The 24,288-nt window shown below is 35.8% G+C and overlaps 1 protein-coding gene, 1 long non-coding RNA gene and 1 other non-coding gene across 4 annotated transcripts; 2 read left to right on the top strand and 1 right to left on the bottom strand.

Annotated features, from left to right (window-relative positions):
• Positions 1-1,187: 1,187 nt before the first annotated feature.
• LOC137243495 (uncharacterized) lies at positions 1,188-2,400 on the bottom strand. Of its 2 annotated transcripts, XR_010950545.1 has the most exons (3): positions 2,225-2,400; positions 2,057-2,169; positions 1,188-1,740 (listed from the first exon to the last, which is right to left on the bottom strand). It is a non-coding gene; the product is annotated as an uncharacterized lncRNA (long non-coding RNA). The 2 variants fall into 2 exon arrangements; XR_010950544.1 differs by having other exon boundaries at positions 2,057-2,400.
• Positions 1,291-23,834, top strand: LOC137243494 (potassium voltage-gated channel subfamily KQT member 5-like). Its single transcript, XM_067771280.1, has 15 exons — positions 1,291-1,748; positions 13,294-13,485; positions 13,548-13,682; positions 13,745-13,827; positions 13,892-14,067; positions 14,181-14,306; positions 14,376-14,486; positions 14,551-14,744; positions 14,808-14,956; positions 15,014-15,084; positions 15,442-15,569; positions 16,062-16,155; positions 17,144-17,340; positions 23,394-23,497; positions 23,719-23,834. Exons 2-15 carry the CDS (start codon positions 13,346-13,348, stop codon positions 23,817-23,819), a joined length of 1,809 nt encoding a protein of 602 aa, XP_067627381.1. The 5' UTR covers positions 1,291-1,748; positions 13,294-13,345; the 3' UTR covers positions 23,820-23,834.
• On the top strand, positions 3,232-3,357 carry TRNAL-CAA (transfer RNA leucine (anticodon CAA)). Its single transcript has 2 exons — positions 3,232-3,269; positions 3,313-3,357. It is a non-coding gene; the product is annotated as a tRNA-Leu (tRNA).
• Positions 23,835-24,288: the final 454 nt, after the last annotated feature.

Here is a 24,288-nt window from a genome sequence, read left to right as displayed (position 1 = left end):
GTGGGTATTGGATTGGCAAGCCCAAAAGTAATCATTGCTGCGAAACACAACGAAATGGTCGTTCGCAGCCATGAACACCATTATTTGCCGTCGAAATCTAGCCAACCACGAAAGCAACACCGTGAGTACGTGTTGCGCTTATCTCCTATTCACCACTGTGGCATGGCAAGACCCGTTTGTTCTTTTCCACTGCCCGGTAGAGCTGCAGAATTATCGATGGCACTATCGATTGCTTTAATTTTGGAAAACCATCGATTTTTTTCTGTCGATAGTAAGATAGTGAGCTTTTCAGGAAAGGGTCTTTGACTTTACATTTAACTTTTGTTTGGATTGGCCGATCCGCACCAAATTTTTAAAGCATTGAAGTTATTAGACGTAGATACGAAAACATATAATTAAAATTTTTTTAATCTCCATAGAAAATCTTAACTATGACCCCTTTGTGATATCTTTGGTATAACGATATCAGAAACTAAAGAAAATCGTTGACTTGATTTATAACAACCACTCTAATGGTCATATGTAACAACACACTGTTTTCGCTACTATCAAAAACTATCGATTGTATTTTTCAAATTATCGAAAATATCGAATGACACAACTATAATTTCGCAGCTCTAATGTTCTGTTCATAGCGTTTTTGTATAGCGATGATTACAGCTTTTGCTTTCGCGAAAACAGCAGCCTGACAGCCATTAATACCTACTTTTGCAATTTTCAACCGTTTTTAGATATATAATTCATTATTTTGCTATAATGAAATGTAATTTCAAAGTTCCGAATAAAAAACGCATTTATTTAATGTAGTATATTGCATTTGCTTGTATTCTGAATGGGGTTGGGTTATGTTTTTGGACTCAAAATCTCATTTATTTACTGATTCGGTTCAATGCCTAAAACGATAGGGGAGGTTCAGTTAAAAACACAGTTTGCAGCCCGCGTTTTAGTTCCTTGACAGTGAGTATCTGGGCATGTGAAAAATATCGAAAATTTGTTTACCAAAATCATGTCATAACTTTTTTAATCATATGATAAATAGCATTTTAAACTCAATCAACAGGTGATGACAAACCAAATAATTTTACATGCATAAGTTCGCGTGGGACTACAAATATTCTTTTCACACCGCACTTCGCATACATATTTTCCAAATCTTTTTCTAATTATTTCTTAACTTTATACAAATGTTTTTTTGTACATTGAATATTTATTTAAATAGTTCATATAGAAACGTACATATTTACATATTTATTTTTCAATATGCATTATCTTTTTTATTTCATTGTCTGCCTTGGTGCTTAACGCTGACTATCGGATCTTACTGCTGGCTAACTGATTGATCAGCTGCTTTTGTGGAGCTGGAGGTGGTCGCGCTGTTATTAAAGGCACTTGCCGAGGAGAGCACATATTTCTAGCGCTTGTTGTTAATGAATTTTGGTGACGCCAATAAATTGTATTATGTAGCATTCGTGAGAATATTATTAAAATTGTGTCTGTTGGAAAAGTGTTTTGGACGAGTTGTTTGAATTTGTGAGATCCATTGCGCTGTGCATAGTTCGGTAAAGCAAAAAAACAAAAAAAATTTTTTTTTTGGCAGTAAAAAGTTCTTTAACGAGAATACCTTTGCCGTATAAACATGTGTGTTGTAAACAGTGCGTAGCCACTGTGGCGCGAAAATATCTTAAAATACATTTGTGCGAGTGTTTATTCGGTGACGTTGATTCAATCATCTGACTCTACCTAAATAGGTAAGTGGCAAAAAAAATAAATGTGTTTACAAAAAGTACGTACTAAAATCTTATTAGGTGCTCGAGTTCAATGCTTTCTGTCAACATTCATCAATATTAAAATACATATGAGCTTCTGGAAACTATAGTATCTTATTATAGAAGCAGACTTTTGGGGTACACATATGAAAAAAAAAAAAACAAGAACAATCGAAAAAGTAAACAGTAGAATGAAAATTTTATAGATATTCAACCACACACATGGATATAAAAAGCGTTCAGCTCAAAATATGCTTTGTTCAAAAGAAGCAGCCAACTGACTGACGTACCCACGTGCGATCAATGAATTTTCCGTTTTTATATATTCTTTTCCGCATTATTTCCGATACAGCTTATCAAGTTTTAAATAGCTCTTCTCCGTTAAAAACTCGAATACTCGATACTATAAAGTGTAATTAGTATTATAACATTAATTAATTAAATTTCATGGCACACACACTGATATCAGATATTTTGGAATATAAAGGCTCTTATTGCTCTCCCTTCGTTCAATTATTTTTTTGCTTTTTCGCAGAATCAAGCTATTAAGTTTTAATATTTATTCCAATTATTGGTTCCAATATCTTTTCGCGTAAGTATTTAATATGCATTGAACTCATTAACGTTGCGCGTTTTATACCCTCGCCAAAATATTATTTTCTGCCGATTACTGCACTTCACATGTCCATCATGCCGTCATTCTCACGTCTATCACATTTTTGTATATGTGTACCTAATTATTTTTGTTGACCCGTCCGTTTTAAGAGCCCAAAGAGAGTAATGGTGAGTACATTAATCAACTCATTGTATGAGAGTGAAAACATTATTTATTATTTTTTTTCTATTATAAACACATGTTTCGTACAATTTCATATTCATGTACGAAATACCTAAGTTTTTTTAAGCTCAAAATTTATTTATTTAAAATTTTACGCTCTTGGCGACGGCAATCTGGTTTCGTGCTATGCCAAAGAGCAACTGAAGTGTTTAAAAGATTTATTGCGCTATACTGGTGTGCTTGTTATTAGATTTTTATTTGTATAAATGCAAATAATATACATAATTAGTTTATAATGACAATCTATGAAATTAAAAATATTTAAAAATAGAACATCAACTTGACGTATCGAAACATTTTATGGTTAATAAAGAGAAGAGATTGGAGAAAATAGCGACTGCAACATGCAAGTGAAATAACAAATCTGAGAGTAAATGCAAACAAGTTTCAAAATACATATGAACACATGCATATCATATTGTACAATAATTAAAAAAATTATTGCTAATTAAAAAGTAATAAAAATTACTACCATGTGAAATCGCAAATGTTTCCCTGCTTGTAGTTTTTATCATTACAAGCAATTGAAAACATTCCACTGTTAATGTAACTCGATTGTGAATGCACACAATGTTTGTTTTGTTGTTGTTCAGTTTAAGTGTGTACTTTGCCACACGTTTTAACAGTGTCAGGATGGCCGAGCGGTCTAAGGCGCCAGACTCAAGTGCAAACTTGCTTACCATTCCAATGGTGAGTGTACATGGAGCGTTCTGGTCCTCTCTGAGGGCGTGGGTTCGAATCCCACTTCTGACAGAATTTTTTTTTTAATACTAAATTTTTTATTTTTTAATTTTATTATATTATATTATATAATTAAAATTTAATTTAAAAATGTATAACCAAACTAAGTATGTTGATTTGTTTTATGCATTAAAATTAGAGTGCAATCGGTAAGCAAAACTTGGGGCGTAGATGTTTGAGGTGATCATGTCAAAGTCGTCAATATACCTACGTTAATACAGAGCGGTTAAGTTCGGCAGCTTGTATTGTTTTCTTCAGCACCAAATCATAGAAATCGAAGGTTTGGCGGTTATCCTGTTTGAAACCTCGGTTAGTTTAGAATCGCTTTTGCTCAAAGTCATTAGCAAACCCGCATAAGTTTTGTGTGGAAACCAAATTCAGACAAAGCAGCAGCTAATTTTTTCTAAAGATTTGGCGCATACTAATAATCCGTTCGATGGTAGGTATAGCAGCTTTGAATAAAAACACTGGTACGGTCTAATCGACAGACTGTGACTTCAAGCGTTCCCACAATATGCGTGACTTTATATACCATACCAAAAATACTAATTTCGCGTTAGTTGATGCAGTTTTCACCGTTTCCTCTCTTATGGACTTGGTAAATAAGACTTTAATTCAAACCGTTCGTCATGTTTTTCATTTCATAGAAGTTGATGCATTTGCCTTATTTTCATTATTTGAATAGATCCACAGGCAATCAATCAGCGCCGCAATTGTGTTTTTTTTATCTGGATATTTTTTGGGTCACCTCGTCAAAGTCGGGTGGCGGAGTATATTGTGGTCTCTTTATGATTCAAGTACTATCTGAGTATCCGCTACTAGGTAGCAATTTTCGTTCTTATAAGACTTTGCCCCAAGTTTTTAACGTTCTGGCTGTTTTGTATTTTTTTTTTTATACAAATTTTCGAACGTTACTGTTGCTGGCTAACAGCTCAGTTTTCCCCGCACGTCTTTCTGTCACTACTTTTTTCTTACCTTTTCTGCCTGCGGTAGCGTGTAATCTTCGTTTGCGTTCGCTCTTAACGTTGCCTTCCGGTAAATAATTTTTTCCTCGAGTGCGGTGTGAGTTGCTCCACAGATATGCTCCCACTATGGTTGTATTTCGTCTTAAAAAAAAAAAAAAAACAAATAAAAAATGTAAAGCGCGATAACCTCCGAAGAGAGTTTAGGTCGAGCTTCTCTTTCAACTTGCGTCGTGTTCTTTTCAACTTTTCCTACAAATCATGGCAGAAATGCACTCGGCGTGTTTGCCAAATCACTGCCGAGGGGCGACCCCGCTTAGAAAAACCTTTTTCTAATTGAAAACTTTTTCTAAATTTTCGATGGTGCTTTGCCCAGGGCCCAAGATCTGTGGTGGTGTGATAAGCCGAGCACGCTACCACCCCACCACGGCGGCCGTCAATTCCGTGTTAAGTATCTCTAATTTGACGCAGAAGCTGCGCTTAATTACCCTCCAGTATATGTCACATGATTTAGTGCTCTTATTATCGTTGCATCTATGGCATTTCTTGGATGGCGGTGATGCCAGCTTTTGCCTTCACGATGACATCAACCAAGCAGATATCTGCTCTTAAATCATAGGTCCTTAAAATTTGCAATCGCCGTCTTTTTTTCTTAACATTGTGGTCTCACGTAACGTGCCCCAAACCCAGCACACACCTCGCTCAATGGGAAAAGAAGATTGTAGGCTACATATTTTCATAGCGAGCCGCTTGGTTTACTGCACCTTATTAAGATCAGGCGGCCACCGTGGTATGGTGTATTTCTGCAATAAAAGGTTTCTCAGTGAAAATGCCTTGCCACTGCCGTCCGGACTCAGCATAAAACATATAGGTCCCGTACCAGCAATTTATAGCAAAAATTAGAATGAAGTTAGGTCTAAATCGCCTAAGAGACAAATGGCGCTAAATATTTATTTATTTTTATTATGGTGGTTAGACGCCGCCAATGGAGTCTCGCAGCTGGCCTTTAAACCGAGTATGTCGCAGTGACATAGCCTTCCCGCATAAGCTCATCATTTCCTCCCTTGTTCTTATGGTATCCTTATACAACTATCACTCAGTCCTCTTATCACTCTGCCTCTCCCTAACCCTCTTCAACTTCTACTTCTCCCCCTCTGCATCTCCCTTTCCTTCACCCTCTTTCCGTACCTGCACATATTGCATTCTTTTAACCTTTAAGTCTTGCTCCCTTAACATATCTTCCCTACCAACCCTTATCTCCCCCTTCCTCTTCCAATATAATCATGAATGCGATTTTTTCGAAAATGTTGGTCCCTGGTTAACTTCCCGAAAAATGTATTCCAATTACCAAAGTAGGCCAAAAACTACTTACGTATTAAGTAATTCGATTTTTAGGGATAGATCGATTTTTTAAACTTTATAGGTCCTACCTAGTCCACTTTCCAGAAAAAGCAAACGAGCTGGGAAGTAACAAACCAGTCAAATTTCAGTTTCAATTGTTCCGATAAAATGTAATAATAAAGATTTGGATCGTATAGTGGTAGTTAGGACCTATTTTAAAATATTTCTACTACGGCCATGATCTCAAAGTGCAAGCAATAAGTCAGGGTTAAAAAAAAAAATTAAACGTTACCATTCGACTTATATATATAAATGAACTTAACGAAATTATGTCGTTTCGTTTCGCCGCCAAACAGCTTTAACATTTGCAAATGTTTCAACGCAAACGATTGAAGTTTCTTGATTAACGAAAAACTTAAGGTTGCATTCTTGCAATAAGTTGAGGAAGGTTTGGTGTATTCTGATAAATATTTTGACAGATTTTTTTATACCTTTCATGAACATGAAATGGTATATTAACTTTGGTCCGATGTTTGTAACGTTGAGAAATATAGAAGATAGACTCACCATTAAGTATACCGAATTGATCAGGGCGACGAACTGAGTTGATATAGCCATGTCCGTCTGTCTGTTTGAACGCAAACTAGTCCCTAAAATTTTGAGATATCTCAATGTTGGCAAAGAGATGTATTTTTGTGTTATATTAGACAATTGTCGGATCCGGTAGAATCGGAGCACTATAACATATATCTCCCATACAACCGATCGTTCAGATAAAACGATTTTGGTCATTCCTGCCGCAATTTAGAAAGTATAAACGTGAAACTCGGTGATATATATTCTAATGCATCACACCAGATATCCTAAAAAAATCACTTTGATCGGAGCTATATATAGTTATATCCCATACAACCGATCGTTCAGATAGAAAGATTTTTGGCCATTTCTCCCTTAATTTAGAAAGTATAAACGTGAAACTTGGTGATATATGCATATTTAATATATCATAGAAGATTTTCTGAAAAAATCACTTTGATCGGGGCTATATATAGTATATATCCCATACAACCGATCGTTCAGATAGAAAGATTTTTGAAAGATTTCTCCCTTAAATTCCAATATAAAAACGTTAAACTTGGTGATACTTATTATAATATATCATAGAAGATTTCATTACAAAATCATTTCGATCGGAGCTATATACAATATATATCCCATACAACCGATCGTTCAGATAGAAAGATTTTTAGCTATTTCTCCCTTAATTTCCAATATAAAAACGTTAAACTTTGTGATATTTATTCTAATATATCATAGAAGATTTCCTAAAAAAATTACTTTGATTGGAGCTATATGTATATAGTATATACTTATCCCATACAACCGATCGTCCAGATAGAAATATTTTTGGTCATTTCTCCCCTAGTTTCCAATAAAAAAAAGTGAAACTTGGTGATATATATTGTAATATATCATAAAAGATTTCCTGTAAAAATCATTTCGATCGGAGCTATATATAATATATATCACATACAAGCGATCGTTCAGATAAGGGGTTTTTTGCCATTTTTTATTTTATATTTATCTTAAATATCGTTTACGTATGTACATCTGTTCACTATATATTTCTTATCTTATACATCCGATTATTTGGAGATTACGAACAGGATAAGATTATTTTTCAGCCCCATTTATGAAAGGTATGAAGTCTTCGGCACAGCCGAAGACAGTCCCGTCCTTACTTTTTTTTTTTATTTTATCTTTTTTTTTGTACCAAAGTTCACTATGTAACATTTTAGCGTTGTCGTCTGGCTAGACGAACATATTTTTAGGCCTATAAGACCTCATAGTTCGCATTCATTTCAAAATATATCGTCACCCGCTTGCCAGAAGCATGAATGTGCCAAAATGAAAATGTTGGGAAATCGAGTTTCAGAGTTTATTGCTCTCTCAAAATTAGAAGAATTAGTTTCTAGTATAAAAATGTACTTATATATTACACTCCCACTATGCTCTTTTAACTGAGATAATTGTTCTGATCGCATCCCTTATATTCTCCGAGATTTAGCATATTCAATTTTCTGGCACAACAAAAATTTAAAAAGCTGATATATTTTTTGTTAACATATCTATATAAAAAAATTAAAAGTAGTCGGATCAGGTTAATCTACTCATGCTTTCTATGCATTTTGATGCGCTGAATCCGAATAAGCTATAAGAATTGGCCCAACTGGTAATGGTATGGCCTTAACCTCAAAAGACGTAAAAAAATAACTACAGATTGATTTTTAAATAACGTTAGGGCCAAGCCAAGTCCTGCTAGGCCAATTCGGTTGGCGGATTGGGATTCGAAGCATCACAGTACTTGAGAAAACATCCGCGGCTTTGACTTATCGAAAGTACCTATGTAGGTATGCAAATGAAAAAAAAGTTACACATTCAGTTCAATTTCATATACACTAATGTGTTTTTATTTAAGATATTATTGCAAACATAGAACTAGTTCTTATTCTCATCAGAATCAGAATCTTCTAAAATGTTGGGTTCGGCGAAAGCGTTGCCCTCAAGATTTTTATAAAAAAATGATATTATTTTGGTATAACCAGTTTTTCACACAATTTTTCCAAGTATTTTAGTTTTGATTCGGGAAGAGGCAACGGCTTCGAATAAACCGGTTTGCCTTCAATTAAACAACTATTTTTTTCGGATATTAAGCCATTAAAAATTCTTCATAGGTATAATTTTTTGAAGAATACCAGTCACGTATACCCGAACATTCGAACATACGAATATGTGCTGTTCTTATTTTTTTCAAAAATTATTTAGCCATATCAACGAATGTATCATACAATGTGCCACATTCATTTTTCTGGTTCAACTTTGTGTGATTGAATTATACATTCGTGAAAATGGCATTGCAAATTATTGGGGTTTCCATGTACGTAGGAAGCTCTAGATTTAAGTAGAACCTAGAGAATCTAAAGGGTAATCCAAAGAGACCACTAACACAAAATCGGAAAAATTGTACACTCATGCTTCTGGCTAGCGGGCGACGATATCAATAAAAATTCAAACTTATTTCTGGGTAATCACAGTGTGCGACGAGTTTTCTTCAAAATTTAAATAAAAATTAAATATTTATGTTAACCTGTCAATGCTGCCTGCCCAATTACATACATATCTAAACGCGACTTGTCATTTGCAGATTAAAATTTCAATTACAAGTTTTCAAAATTTGTATCATCATTGTCATGAAATGTCATAAATTTTTAATCAACTTATATATTTCCGATGGTCGAAAATTTTATAACTTGCAATCAAGGGCTTTGACAGCTCGCTATCTGTTTCATATAAAACAAAAACAATTTTACTATATCAAACAATTATCAATATTATAAAAAAAATCACAACAACTGCGTTTAAACAGATGCATTTAAAAATTTATAAATGTATTAAGATGGTCAAAAATTTGATGGTTTGTATTGAATTATCAAATGTAGAGCGCCATTTAGCAAGTAGAACTTGCCCACTTTTTGCAATATAAATAAATGAATAATAAAACTTTGGTATATTGAAAATGATAAAAAATTTCAATACATATAAAAAAATGCTCACTACTTACTTATTTTTAATATAGCATTTAAATGTCGTATACGGTGATCTGTGTAAATAAAGAAAATTATCTGTTTTGACGGGTTTTCGGTGGGTTTGGTTGGGTCATAAAAATTCTATCAACTTTTAAGCAGGCACATCAAAATATGATGTTTGTAGTAATTTTGAGGTGTGTGAAAAGTGTTAGATTGCAATTGTATGTATGGGATAGTCAATTAACGCAGTAATGGAAAAATCTGCCTTCAGAAAGTTCATTTAACTATTGAACTTTAAAGACTGAAGACAGTGTGAGAGACGTTTTCTAAATTGTAGTTGGAAAAAGTTAATTTGAGATAGTGAAAGTGATTTACTCTAGAAGCAGCATCGGATTGCTTCTCTGAAAATCTTAAAAGAAAATTTACTGAAATTGTTTGAATCAGTAAAATAATTTTACGGAATATACAAACGTTAAAATCCAATAATATACAAATTTTTAAATTATTAAACCACAAAAACGTTGAAAAAATTTTTACAAAGACAAATGAGTTATAACTAGAAAAATGGCTAACTATATGGATGAAAATAATGAGAGCTTTAAATTTTATGATAAAAATTTCAAAATTGGGCAAGTTAAACTTAAGGTTAACTAAATACAAATTTTTTATTTGATTAAATACAGAAGGAACTAGAAATAATTTTTTGGCTCAAGGGATACCAGATACCTAATATTTCTCACAAATTAGTCAATTTTGAGTTCGAAATAATTTCAAATACAAAATTGTGAGTTATTTTTTCAAAAATATTCGATAGTGCACCGAAAACCAAACAAGCAAAAATGTTTATTAAAATACAAGTTTTTACTATGTGTTTTCTTCTGTCTTGGGTAAAAAGGTCCGTTGTCTGGGCTGCACTTGATCGACCATGCGGGAAAGGCGTGGACCCAACAGCTATCTGATCTAGAAGCAGCAAGCGGCACATGCTGTAGAAAGCTTTCACTAATTGCCAAGAGGACGGAGTTATTTCACAACATAGGCCCAAGTTTTTCAGTTTGGTCGTCGAAACTGTCTTCTGGTAACACTACGGATTCATTCAGTCTATGTGAGTACCTCACGGACCGGCTAGTCGAACCTAATCTAACATGCCCTGGGTTCATCATTGCTCTAAGTTAGCTTTATAGGCTCGTAAACAATTTCCTCAAAACAAATAAATCGGGTATGACTCATTTAATACGAAAAGTTTTCCGCAAATCTAGAACAATAAATGGCAATTCAATTTTAAAATTCAGAATAAGTACAAATTTTTAATTAATGCCATAATGTTTTGAAGTCTTAGAACTAGGCTCTAGGAGTCGTAACAAAAATTAAATATGATTCAATTACTAGAGGTTTGTTCTCCATTGATGACAGAGCTTTGACACTCCCAAATTGAAAAATCTGGACGGGTTGCTTTGTAAATGACAACAGGTTTTAGGGGAAATAATTCATTTTCTACTAAATATTTTGTCAATTGCTAAAGAGTTATGTTGTTTTGGTCATTCTTTCAGAATTTGTTTGAAGAATGCCGTACGTTGGAATTTTATTCAAAAATACACTATCTCAAAATTGGTTTCAAAACCCCCTATACTCGTATGAGCGTAAGTTCAATGTATTTTGATATAAAAGAGGGAGTTAATGAAAATCAATCTGAGATAAGGCGTTCTTCAAACTAATTCTAATATAGGGCGTTTTTGTGACAAATCCTTGAATGGAAATTTTTGAAAAATATTTTGAGATAGGACAATTTTGAACAGGCAGCCGACATGCTGTGATACTCTACTAAGAGCCCGCAATGAATTGACAAAAAAAAAAAAAAAAATAAATAAAAAAATAGCTACTTTATATTCCGCACTTGACTTTGATAGAAGAGTTAAGCTTTAGCGGTCCTGTCCTGCTACACAGGGAGTATTCACCTTTTTATTCTGGAATTTCTTTTTCGCTAAGTATTCTTGGAAATGTTCCGTATAAATCGTTAATTTAGAATATAGGGAATACGTTCGTTTGTTATTACCTCACCAGGTTCGAATATATCAAATAAGTATATACATAATATTCCATATATAAACCCATTCCCAAATTCTTAAATGGGAAGAATGTTCCGAACATACGGAATGAATAAGTTAAAATGTTCAATGAGTACATTTCGTTATGGCATCTCCATTATTTACCAACGACATTTTTACGTGAATCGATTTACTAGTCGAGTTTTTGACGTTGAACGATGAATTTTGAATTGGTTTAGGTTTGGTATGTTCATAGGTTTACGAAAGAGTACAATTCTCTGAAGTCCGATCTTTTCATAAAACCTATTTTCAGCCACACTAATAGGTCACGGTATAGTTAATAAATTCATAATAAAATTAAAAAAAATGTCTAAAGAATTATGCAGCTCAGTACTTATCGGGTATTTGTAAACTGATTGCTTCCTATTTCTACCAATATTTTTCAAAAAATCGTAAAGAAACAACACAGTTAATGCATGCCAATTCGATTTGGGAGCAAAATTGCTGCAATTGTCAAAAAATTTGTATGTCGAGCAAACCTCTTGTGATTGAATCATTAAATAAATAATTTTTCTTTGTTATATTTATATTTACAAACCACTCTTAGTGTTATTCCATCTTCAGTGGTTGGTTGGAAAATTGATATGAGAGAGATTAAATAATTCGAAATTTGCAACTTTGAAGGGCTTAATCTACTCAAGAATATAGATTAACGTTAATAGATGAAGCCCTTCTTATTTCCAATTTTTTTTCTGTCGGGAAAGAGACGTGGCACGGAAGGTTTAGGCAAGTCAAAGTACTTTAGATTCTAGAATAATAATTTTTCTAGCCAGTAAGTGTTACTTTGATTGCTTTGACATTTGAGATAAGATATCGTCCCTCGATGACCAAAGATCGCGTTATATGAGTCTCTTTTCAAAAAGCACACCGCAAAACTCTTGTGAACAGTTCAAACGAAATGTAGATTGGTTATCCGGAAGGCGTGAACATTTAGTAGTGCACTGGAAGATCTTCAAGCAATCCAAAGGCTGACACGTCTAAGTCATGTTGGCAGAACCAGGCTGAACTGACTGCATTTTCGCCATGTCTCTTGGGATGATCTGGGATCGTCCATAAATAAAATGCCCTTGAGGAGGCGTATCTTCGAAAATGATTTATATTAGATGAACACACCCAACCGAGCTATTGATACATTCAGTCTTACATATCTATATACATATATATGATTTGCTTTTATGGTCTGGGAGTTCCAAACAACATTTATATAGGATAGGTTCGCTGGAATGAGAAGATAAAAAAAATGTAAGGCGCGATAACCTCCGAAGAGATCTAAGGCCGAGCTTCTCTTCCAATTTTCGTCGTGCTCCTCTTGATTTTCCCTAAAAATTGGCCGAACGGGACCTACATGTTTTATGCCGACTCCGAACGGCATCTGCAAGGCAGATGAGTTTTCACTGAGAGCTTTTCATGGCAGAAATACACTCGCAGCGCTTGCCAAACACTGCCGAAGGACGACCCCGCTTAGAAACATTTTTTTTCTAATTGAAACACCTTATTTCTAAAATTTTGATGTTGTTTTGCCCGGGGTGTGAACCCAGGGCATACGGTGTGGTAGGCGGAGCACGCTAGGGTCACACCGCGGTGGCCGCCAATGAGAAGATAGACAACATTTTACTGTCGAAAGTCTTTCAGTGCAAAGGGGGACCATGAGTAAGAAGCTAAAAACTTCTGTAAGACTTAAATGATGGCATAGGAGAAAGACAGGCGAAGTCAAACAGATATTCAGATAGACTGGACAAGTGCAGCACATATAACTTCCGCACTATCATTATCACTGTAGCCCCGTTATAATCTGAGTTAACGTAGTCTGATAGTTCCTAAACTACAACTGTTATAGTATGTGGGATATTTGTTTCCTCACCTCCCCCCATAAAACATTATATTTTTCATTAATCCTAAAGTCATTAATCTAAAACTCTGCGTACAGATATTGCTTTTAATCTTTTCTTTCCACAGATTATGTAAGAGAAAATATCGTCCGGCACCAAAACGACTTGTCATACCACGAATGTCGCTGTTGGGCAAATCAATTCAATATCCACGCGGCTCACATCGACGCGATGCACGTTATCGTATCATACAGGGGCGTGTTTATAATTTTTTGGAACGACCGCGCGGTGTAATAGCGATTTGTTATCACATAATGGTGTAAGCTTGATTGAAGCCGGAATGCGGAAACTCAAAAATATGATAAATAATCTTATTTTTAGATTCTTTATGGTCTTTTCCTGCTTAGCATTAAGTATTTTTGCAACAATTCCCGAGTTCGAGAGAGATGCAGCATTTTCTTTATATCGTATGGAGGTGTTGGTGGTGATATGGTTCGCATTGGAGTTCATTGTGCGGTAAGCCTAACCATATCTACGGCGTTCGCAACTCTTTTTATAATTCCGTAATATTCTTATAGTCTATGGGCGGCGGGTGTGCGTTCACGGTATCAGGGTCTCTTGGGTCGTTTAAAATTTATGACAAGCACATTTTGTGTTATAGGTTTGTGATTCCAATACTTACTCCAAAACTATTTTTGTGGCACTTCAAAAAATTTATTTTACAGATCTCATAACAATCAGTGCCTCGCTGATGGCATTGTGTCAGGGTGCGCCACGGCGCGTATTTGCCACGAGTTCTTTGCGTGCTTTGAGATTTTTTCAGATTTTACGTATGCTACGCATGGATCGACGTGGCGGTAGTTGGAAACTTTTGGGAAGTGTAGTTTATGCGCATAGACAGGTAAGTTGACTTAAAATAAAAAAAAATTAAATTCCGAGCTTTTAAGCTTAGAAAAGCTTGATTTAATCTTTATCAAGTTGTTATATTATTTAACAAATTTTCTGTCATTTCAGGAGCTACTCACATCTGTCTATATCGGTTTCCTTGGTCTGACATTCTCATCTTTTCTAGTTTATTTAGTTGAACGCGATGTCAATGAACAGTTTAGTAATTTCGCAAAAGCTTTGTGGTGGGGTGTGGTAAGTTGTCGCCATTAGCTTTACTATTCATTTTAAAAGCAAACATGTTCAAGCCTACTTCTCTTGCAGATAACAATGTGTACCATTGGTTATGGTGACTCCGTGCCTGTGACCTGGCAAGGAAAAGTTATTGGTTCTATTGTAACTCTACTGAGTTACTCATTCTTTGCCTTACCTGCGGTGAGTTCAAACAGAGAGTATTATACGAGTATTTTAAACATTTTGTGTTCTACATTCCTTTCAGGGTATTTTGGGTAGCGGCTTCGCTTTAAAAGTACAACAACAACAACGTCAAAAACATATGATTAGCCGTTATCAACCGGCTGCTTCGTTAATACAGTCTATTTGGCGTTTTTACGCTTCGGATGACAACTCAACAGCGGTGGCTACATGGAAAATACACGAAATCCCGATTCACATGCCAAGTCCAACAAGTTCGTGAGTACAATCAGTTGTTTATCGGAACACTCAAAGTTTTCATTTTTTTTTTTCTTATTCTAGCTTCAAAGTACAAAGTCCCTTGCGCAGATTGCCCAGTCGCCGTAGACGCAGTCAAACAATTAACGCTCCAACTGATATCATAAATATTGAATCAGCAAAGTCGGGACGTTATCTCTCGGTGTTTAATGATAAAACTGCTGAGAGCACGGGTGAGTATAGGGGGTTGTGTAACTTAGAATGCTCTTTACCAAATGCCTTGTTTGCAGATGAAGATTATAAACCAAAGCGTACTCAACTTTTAAGGAAGCATAAAATTGCTATTCGGTTCATAAGGATGGTGAGTTTCTAAAACATCTCAGCACTTCAGCCAATTTCACATAGAAACTTAATGGACTCACAATTTTATTATATAAAATAATAAATTTTTACTTTTCACACAGGACCACTTGCTTTATTAACGAGCATCTATCAGCAGCCAAAAATGCATTCAGCAATAATGAGATAATTGAGAATTTGTATTTTGAATGGAATATTGCGTTCAATAAGAGCTTTAATGTAGAGCACTTAACTAATTATTTCATTAACCGTCTGTGTGAAGTTGGTATTACGTGTACTTTCCTAATTTCAATTTAATAAAATTTTTTGTTCTTTAAATAAATTTGCGCTATTAATTTGGTATTTTCTGTTAACTTAGCTTAAGTTCATGGTTGCTCGTAGAAAATTCAAGGAAGCTTTAAAGCCTTATGACGTTAAGGATGTTTTGGAACAGTATGCGGCCGGACATGCCGATCTTTTAATGCGAGTGAAAAATATACATGCGAGGTACTAAAAAACCTCAAATTTTTTAACAAGAACATTCATATATTAAAAAAGGGGAAAAAAACTTTGCATAAACAGGTGATATGATTTTTTGAATGAAATATCTTGTAGTCACTTGAGAAGCCTAGATCTCTAAATTAATGTTTAAAAATCCTTATAATTATTAATTACATTGTTTTTATATCTCCATTTAACGATTTAATCACTAACTCTGTCAATGATTAGTAATTACAATGTGTAAAAATTTGTTTGTTCATTTGTGATTAAACGATTGCTTGATTATTTTAATCACATGATGCTGGATTATTTAATTTTTTACAAATATTTTTTTATATATGATTATTTTAATTATTTGATTATTTTCTATGATCAGATAAATTTTTAGATTTAATTTAAAATTTTCATTTACATAGGTTTTTTCCTTTTGCAGTCATAAGTCTATTAAACATTTCTTCCTGTCCAACTTAGAAATACAAATGTTTTACAATCTTTCAGACTGGATCTTATCTTAGGTGGCAAGCGCGCGCCGAAAATCAAAGATGCGTCAAAAATTTGTTTGGCTTCAAGAGTGGTGAAAATGGAGAGACAGGTAAGCCAAACCCCTTAGCAGTCTCCAAAATTATCTCAACAACAATTATTCGTAACAAGAATCTTCCTCGCTTTATATAGTATACCTCGACTCGTCCTTATTCTGAATGATCTTTTCGTACATTCTATAAAAACTAGCCGGGCAAATTGTCAATGAACTGATCATGGTCTGAAACTAGCGTCTACAAAAATTCAGATCGTAACTTTGAAAACAAACAAAAACCTGCTTCTGGAAATATATATATGAGGGCAACTCTAGACTAGGTTAATAGCGTTGGTGGGCGAGCCAAAACTATGTATACCAATGTTTTTCACAACCTCCCCTGATTGTATGCATTGAAATTCCGATCATATTACATAGCTTTGACTTCAGTCCCACGTATCCCTTTATTGCACAGTTTCCGCCGATTTTGTGTTGGTCGTTGCTGTAACCATTATGACATGCTTCCACGATCGAGAAAGATATGAAAGAGACAGCAGGGGAATTTATGTCCTCAGTGTACAAGAACGTAAAGAGTTTGCTGCATGATATTAGAGCGGGGAATTAGTTCCTGAGCTGCAGCCATGTTTGAAGAGGTAATATGGAGAGGTTGACTTCTTTCTAACCCTATTCATAATTGAATTCGATTACTTCTGTGAATATTTTCACAGAATGAGCAGGATTGTAACTACCACACTCTGGGGTCATAGACAACGTATGACTTCGCTTATCAACAACAAAAAAGAGACACCTGCTAACCTATCTTCAAAGAGTAAGATTCATAAGATGACCTGCACAAATTAAAAAGGGTCAACAGAAAAATTAGGGTAATGCTAAACATGAAATGGATATCACCTTTGGCGGAATTATGGTTTAACTCAGCCACGGTCAACGCTTAAGTTTAAGTGTGCGGACACTTAAAAAATACACTAAATCTCCTTTACACGCAACAAAATAAAATAAATATTACTTATTTTCTATTGAGATCCATCTTTCTTTCGTTTCTTAGGTCAGCGATATTGAAGATAAATTAGATCTTTTAATTAGACAGTATATGGAGGACCGTCGAAGAAGAGAAAAAGAGAATGAAGAGGACTCTACGTTGACACCTATACTAGAAGCAGTCAATGCTGAGACGATAAGCAAAAGAGAAAATGCTAAGATTTCCGCAGCGGTAAAAGAGGCCAAGAGTTTGAATAGAACGAGGTGAGACCAAAATATATGGTTGATTTTTAATCAAATGGAGATAAAGAAAAACAAGTAAGGACGGGACTTCATACTTTTCATGAATAAGGCTGAACAATAATCTTATCCCGTTCGTAATCTCCAAATAATCGGATGTATAAGATAAGAAATATATAGTGAACAGATCTACATACCTAAACGACTTTTAAGATAAATATAAATTTTTTTTTTTTTTTTTATACTCAGTTGAGCAGAGCTCACAGAGTATATTAAGTTTGATTGGATAACGGTTGGTTGTACATATATAAAGGAATCGAGATAGATATAGACTTCCATATATCAAAATAATCAGGATCGAAAAAAAACTTGATTGAGCCATGTCCGTCCGTCCGTCCGTCCGTTAACACGATAACTTGAGTAAATTTTGAGGTATCTTGATGAAATTTGGTATGTAGGTTCCTGAGCACTCATCTCAGATCGCTATTTAAAATGAACGATATCGGACTATAACCACGCCCACTTTTTCGATATCGAAAATTTCGAAAAACCGAAAAAGTGCTATAACTCATTACAAAAGACAGATAAAGCGACGAAACTTGGTAGATGGGTTGTCGTTATGACGCAGAATAGAAAATTAGTAAGATTTTGGACAATGGTCGTGGCACCGCCCACTTTTACAAGAAGGTAATTTAAAAGTTTTGCAAGTTGTAATTTGGCAGTCGTTGAAGATAGCATGATGAAATTTGGCAGGAACGTTACTACTATTACTCTATATGTGCTAAATAAAAATTAGCAAAATTGGATGAAGAACACGCCCACTTTTTAAAAAAAAATTTTTTAAATTCAAATTTTAACAAAAAATTTAATATCTTTACTGTATATAAGTAAATTAATTCAAAATTCAACTCCAGTAATGATATGATGCAACAAAATACAAAAATAAAAGAAAATTTCAAAATGGGCGTGGCTCCGCCCATTTTCATTTAGTTTGTCTAAAATACTTTTATTGCCATAAGTCGAACAAAAATTTACCAATCCTTCTCAAATTTGGTAGGAGCATAGATTCTATGACGGTAACTGTTCTCTGTGAAAATGGGGGAAATCGGTGGAAGCCACGCCCAGTTTTTATACACAGTCCCCCGTCTGTCCTTCCGCTCGGCCATTAACACAATAACTTGAGCAAAATCCATATATCTTTACTAAACTTAGCCCACGTACTTACCTGAGCTCATTTTTCTTGGTATAAAAAATGGGGGAAATCTGACCATAACCACGCCCACTTTATCGATATCGAAAATTACGAAAAATGAAAAAAATGCCATAATTCTATACCAAACACGAAAAAAGTGATGAAACATGGTAACTGGATTGGTTTATTGACGCAAAATATAACTTTGGAAAAAACTTTGTAAAATGGGTGTGACACCTACCATATTAAGTAGAAGAAAATGAAAAAGTTCTACAAGGCGAAATCAACAGCCCTTGGAATCTTGGCAGGAATACTGTTAGTGGTATTGCATATATAAATAAATTAGCAGTACCCGACAGATGATTTTCTGGATCACCTGGTCCACATTTTGGTCGATATCGCGAGAACGCCTTCACATATACATCTAAGGGCCACTCGCTTTTAAAACCCTCATTAATACCTTTAATTTGATATCCATATCGTACAAAAACATACCAGAGTCACCCCTGTCCCACCCTAATGGCGATATCTCGAAAAGGCGTCCACCTATAGACCTAATGCCCCCTCCCTCTTAAAATGCTCAGTAACACCTTTCGTTTGATACCCATATCGTACAAACATTCTAGAGTCACCCCTGGCCCACCCTAATGGCGATATCTCGAAAAGGCGTCCACCTATAGACCTAGTGTCCACTCCCTCTTAAAATGCTCAGTAACACCTTTCGTTTGATACCCATATCGTACAAACATTCTAGAGTCACCCCTGGCCCACCCTAATGGCGATATCTCGAAAAGGCGTCCACCTATAGACCTAATGCCCACTCCCTCTTAAAATGCTCAGTAACAGCTTTCGTTTGATACCCATATCGTACAAACATTCTAGAGTCACACCTGGCCCACCCTAATGGCGATATTTCGAAAAGGCGTCCACCTATAGAACTAAGGATTACTCCCTTTTAAAATACTCATTACCACCTTTCATTTGATACCCATATCGTACAAACACATTCTAGAGTCACCCTGGCCCACCCTAATGGCGATATCTCGAAAAGGCGTCCACCTATAGACCTAATGTCCACTCCCTCTTAAAATGCTCAGTAACACCTTTCGTTTGATACCCATATCGTACAAACATTCTAGAGTCACCCCTGGCCCACCCTAATGGCGATATCTCGAAAAGGCGTCCACCTATAGACCTAATGTCCACTCCCTCTTAAAATGCTCAGTAACACCTTTCGTTTGATACCCATATCGTACAAACATTCTAGAGTCACCCCTGTCCCACCCTAATGGCGATATCTCGAAAAGGCGTCCACCTATAGACCTAATGCCCACTCCCTCTTAAAATGCTCAGTAACACCTTTCGTTTGATACCCATATCGTACAAACATTCTAGAGTCACACCTGGCCCACCCTAATGGCGATATCTCGAAAAGGCGTCCACCTATAGAACTAAGGATTACTCCCTTTTAAAATACTCATTACCACCTTTCATTTGATACCCATATCGTACAAACACATTCTAGAGTCACCCTGGCCCACCCTAATGGCGATATCTCGAAAAGGCGTCCACCTATAGACCTAATGCCCACTCCCTCTTAAAATGCTCAGTAACACCTTTCGTTTGATACTCATACCGTACAAACATTCTAGAGTCACCCTTGGTCCAGCTTTATGGCGATATCTCGAAAAGGCGTCCACCTATAGAACTAAGGATTACTCCCTTTTAAAATACTCTTTACCACCTTTCATTTGATACCCATATCGTACAAACACATTCTAGAGTCACCCTGGCCCACCCTAATGGCGATATCTCGAAAAGGCGTCCACCTATAGACCTAATTCCCACTCCCTCTTAAAATGCTCAGTAACACCTTTCGTTTGATACCCATATCGTACAAACATTCTAGAGTCACCCTTGGTCCACCTTTATGGCGATATCTCGAAAAGGCGTCCACCTATAGAACTAAGGATTACTCCCTTTTAAAATACTCCTTACCGCCTTTCATTTGATACCCATATCGTACAAACACATTCTAGAGTCACCCCTGGCCCACCCTAATGGCGATATCTCGAAAAGGCGTCCACCTATAGAACTAAGGATTACTCCCTTTTAAAATACTCATTACCACCTTTCATTTGATACCCATATCGTACAAACACATTCTAGAGTCACCCTGGCCCACCCTAATGGCGATATCTCGAAAAGGCGTCCACCTATAGACCTAATGCCCACTCCCTCTTAAAATGCTCAGTAACACCTTTCGTTTGATACCCATACCGTACAAACATTCTAGAGTCACCCTTGGTCCAGCTTTATGGCGATATCTCGAAAAGGCGTCCACCTATAGAACTAAGGATTACTCCCTTTTAAAATACTCTTTACCACCTTTCATTTGATACCCATATCGTACAAACACATTCTAGAGTCACCCTGGCCCACCCTAATGGCGATATCTCGAAAAGGCGTCCACCTATAGACCTAATTCCCACTCCCTCTTAAAATGCTCAGTAACACCTTTCGTTTGATACCCATATCGTACAAACATTCTAGAGTCACCCTTGGTCCACCTTTATGGCGATATCTCGAAAAGGCGTCCACCTATAGAACTAAGGATTACTCCCTTTTAAAATACTCCTTACCGCCTTTCATTTGATACCCATATCGTACAAACACATTCTAGAGTCACCCCTGGCCCACCCTAATGGCGATATTTCGAAAAGGCGTCCACCTATAGACCTAATGCCCACTCCCTCTTAAAATGCTCAGTAACACCTTTCGTTTGATACCCATATCGTACAAACATTCTAGAGTCACCCCTGGCCCACCCTAATGGCGATATCTCGAAAGGGCGTCCACCTATAGACCTAATGCCCACTCCCTCTTAAAATGCTCAGTAACACCTTTCGTTTGATGCACATATCGTACAAACACATTCTAGAGTCACCACTGGCCCACCCTAATGACGATATCTCGAAAAGGCGTCCACCTATAGACCTCATGCCCACTCCCTCTTAAAATGCTCAGTAACACCTTTCGTTTGATACCCATACCGTACAAACATTCTAGAGTCACCCCTGGCCCACCCTAATGGCGATATCTCGAAAAGGCGTCCACCTATAGACCTAATGCCCACTCCCTCTTAAAATGCTCAGTAACACCTTTCAGTTAATTCTCATATCGTACAAACACATTCTAGAGACACCCCTGGTCCACCTTTATGGCGATATCTCGAAACGGCGTCCACCTATGGAACTAAGGATCACTCCTTTTCAAAATACTCATTAACAGCTTTGATTTGATACCCATATCGTACAAACACATTATAGAATCACCCCTGGTCCACCTTAATGGGGACATCTCGAAAAGGCGTCCACCGATAGACCTAAGGCCCACTCCCTCTTAAAATGCTCAGTAGCACCTTTCATTTGATACCCATATCGTACAAACAAATTCTAGAGTCAGCCCTGGTCTACCTTTATGGCGATATCCCTAAATGGCGTTCATCCATAGAACTATGGCCTACTCTCTCTTAAAATACTCTTTAATACCTTTCATTTGATACACATGTTATACAACCACATTCCAGGGTTACCCCAGATTGATTTTCCTTATTTTGTCTCCATAGCTCTCAACTGAGTATGTTATGTTCGGTTACACCCGAACTTAGCCTTCCTTACTTGTTAAATAAAAAATGGCAAAAAACCCCCTTATCTGAACGATCGGTTGTATGGGATATATATTATATATAGCTCCGATCGAAATGATTTTTACAGGAAATCTTCTATAATATATTAGAATAAATATCATCAAGTTTAACGATTTTATATTGGAAATTAAGGGAGAAATTGCCAAAATTCGTTCTATCTGAACGATCGGTTGTATGGGATATATACGATATATAGCTCTGATCAAAGGGATTTTTTCAGAAAATCTTCTATGATATTTTAAAATATATATCACCGAATTTCACGTTTATACTTTCTAAATTAAGGGAGAAATGGCCAAAAATCTTTCTATGTGAACGATCGGTTGTATGGGATATAACTATATATAGCTCCGATCAAAGTGATTTTTTCAGGATATCTTCTATGATATATTAGAATATATATCACCGAGTTTCACGTTTATACTTTCTAAATTGCGGCAGGAATGACCAAAATCGTCTTATCTGAACGATCGGTTGTATGGGAGATATATGTTATAGTGCTCCGATCCGACAAATGTCTAATATAATACAAAAATACATCCTTGTGCCAAATTTCATTGAGATATCTCAAAATTTGAGGGACTAGTTTGCGTTCAAACAGACAGACGGACGGACGGACATGGCTATATCAACTCAGTTCGTCGCCCTGATCAATCCGGTATACTTAATGGTGAGTCTATCTTCTATATTTCTCAACGTTACAAACATCGGACCAAGGTTAATATACCATTTCATGTTCATGAAAAGTATAAAAAGACACCGTTCGACTGAACACAACAATAAGTGAGAGAACTTACTTGTTCTCATATGGAACTAGGGGATGTGGGGAGGGATAATCTCGTTTGCGAGATGGTCGAGCTTGTACCTTAATGGTGCTTGTTACCGGAACGTACTGAGTCTATATCTCAAAAGCTTCTGAGAGTGAATTTATCACTACAACAACAACAACCGACTTTTTCGAATGAGCTTCTGTAATCGGAGCATTCTAATGTGCATATCATAATGCGCTTCTCTCTGGTCACAAAAATTTTGAATATGTAGTTTTGTTTTAAGAGAGATACGTGATCATTTAAGATTATTTGTTAAGGTTGTACTCATAAGTTCAATGTCTTATCAAACGATGTTTTCATATATATATACACATTTGACATTCATATCATCTCTTCTTACTTCTAGCCTTCCCACGATAGTCTATCAGCCTCACTTGCCAGCGAATATCAGCTACCCGCCACAGCGCGATCTCAAATTGCCTCTTCCCCAACAACGACCCGATAGTGCAAGTAAAGAGCTTTAGTATTAAACTCTTCGTATGTCTCCTCTGTATATCTAATCGTTGTCGTGTACTTATTGCACTCTAATTGTACTCGTAAAGCTGTAAATAGTATTTTTATGCACTTGTTTATGGGTGTTTTTATTGTTGTACATATTTTGTTTAAAAATATATTTTTTTATAAACATTTTTTTATATTTTTGTTTACCATGAATAAAGTTATTTTTATAGATGATTTGGGCAAAGTGGATGAAGAAGAAACTTTCAATGATGACGATGACCTTAGCGACGGTATGTATACCTCAGTGGAAGCGTATTTGGGTTGGACGTGACGGAAGAAGTTCGAATATAGTATTTTGTATGTATTGTATGTAATTTTTTTTGTGTATTTCTAGTTGATATAAGTACAATTTTGCATGTTTTAAGTAATATTTTAAGCTAAAGCTAAAATGTGAAAATTATTTAAAAAAAAAAAAACATACACAATTTTTATTGTTCTTTGGGTTTTTTGTGAAGAAACTTGGGTCATCTGAACTATCGCATACTATTTTGGACTAGACATAAAAATATGTTTTGACGAATATGAAATTAGTAAACAAAATCTTGAACTTTCTGGGTAAGCGTGACTAACTGAACTCTTCTTAGAAACCGTAACCATAAACACAACAGCAACAATCAGCGTACTGCTCACTCAACTATGTTAACAAAAGACCTGGAACAACAACTGTAGCCTTAAGTCGAGCACTAAACAGTAACCGTAGTCCCCGCAGGTATTACTATAACCCTAGTCTTGCCTATTTC

This window comes from Eurosta solidaginis, chromosome 3 (genome assembly GCF_040869045.1).
Source record: "Eurosta solidaginis isolate ZX-2024a chromosome 3, ASM4086904v1, whole genome shotgun sequence".
Classification (NCBI taxonomy): Eukaryota; Metazoa; Arthropoda; class Insecta; order Diptera; family Tephritidae; genus Eurosta; species Eurosta solidaginis.
This window is presented reverse-complemented; position numbering and strand designations above follow the sequence as displayed.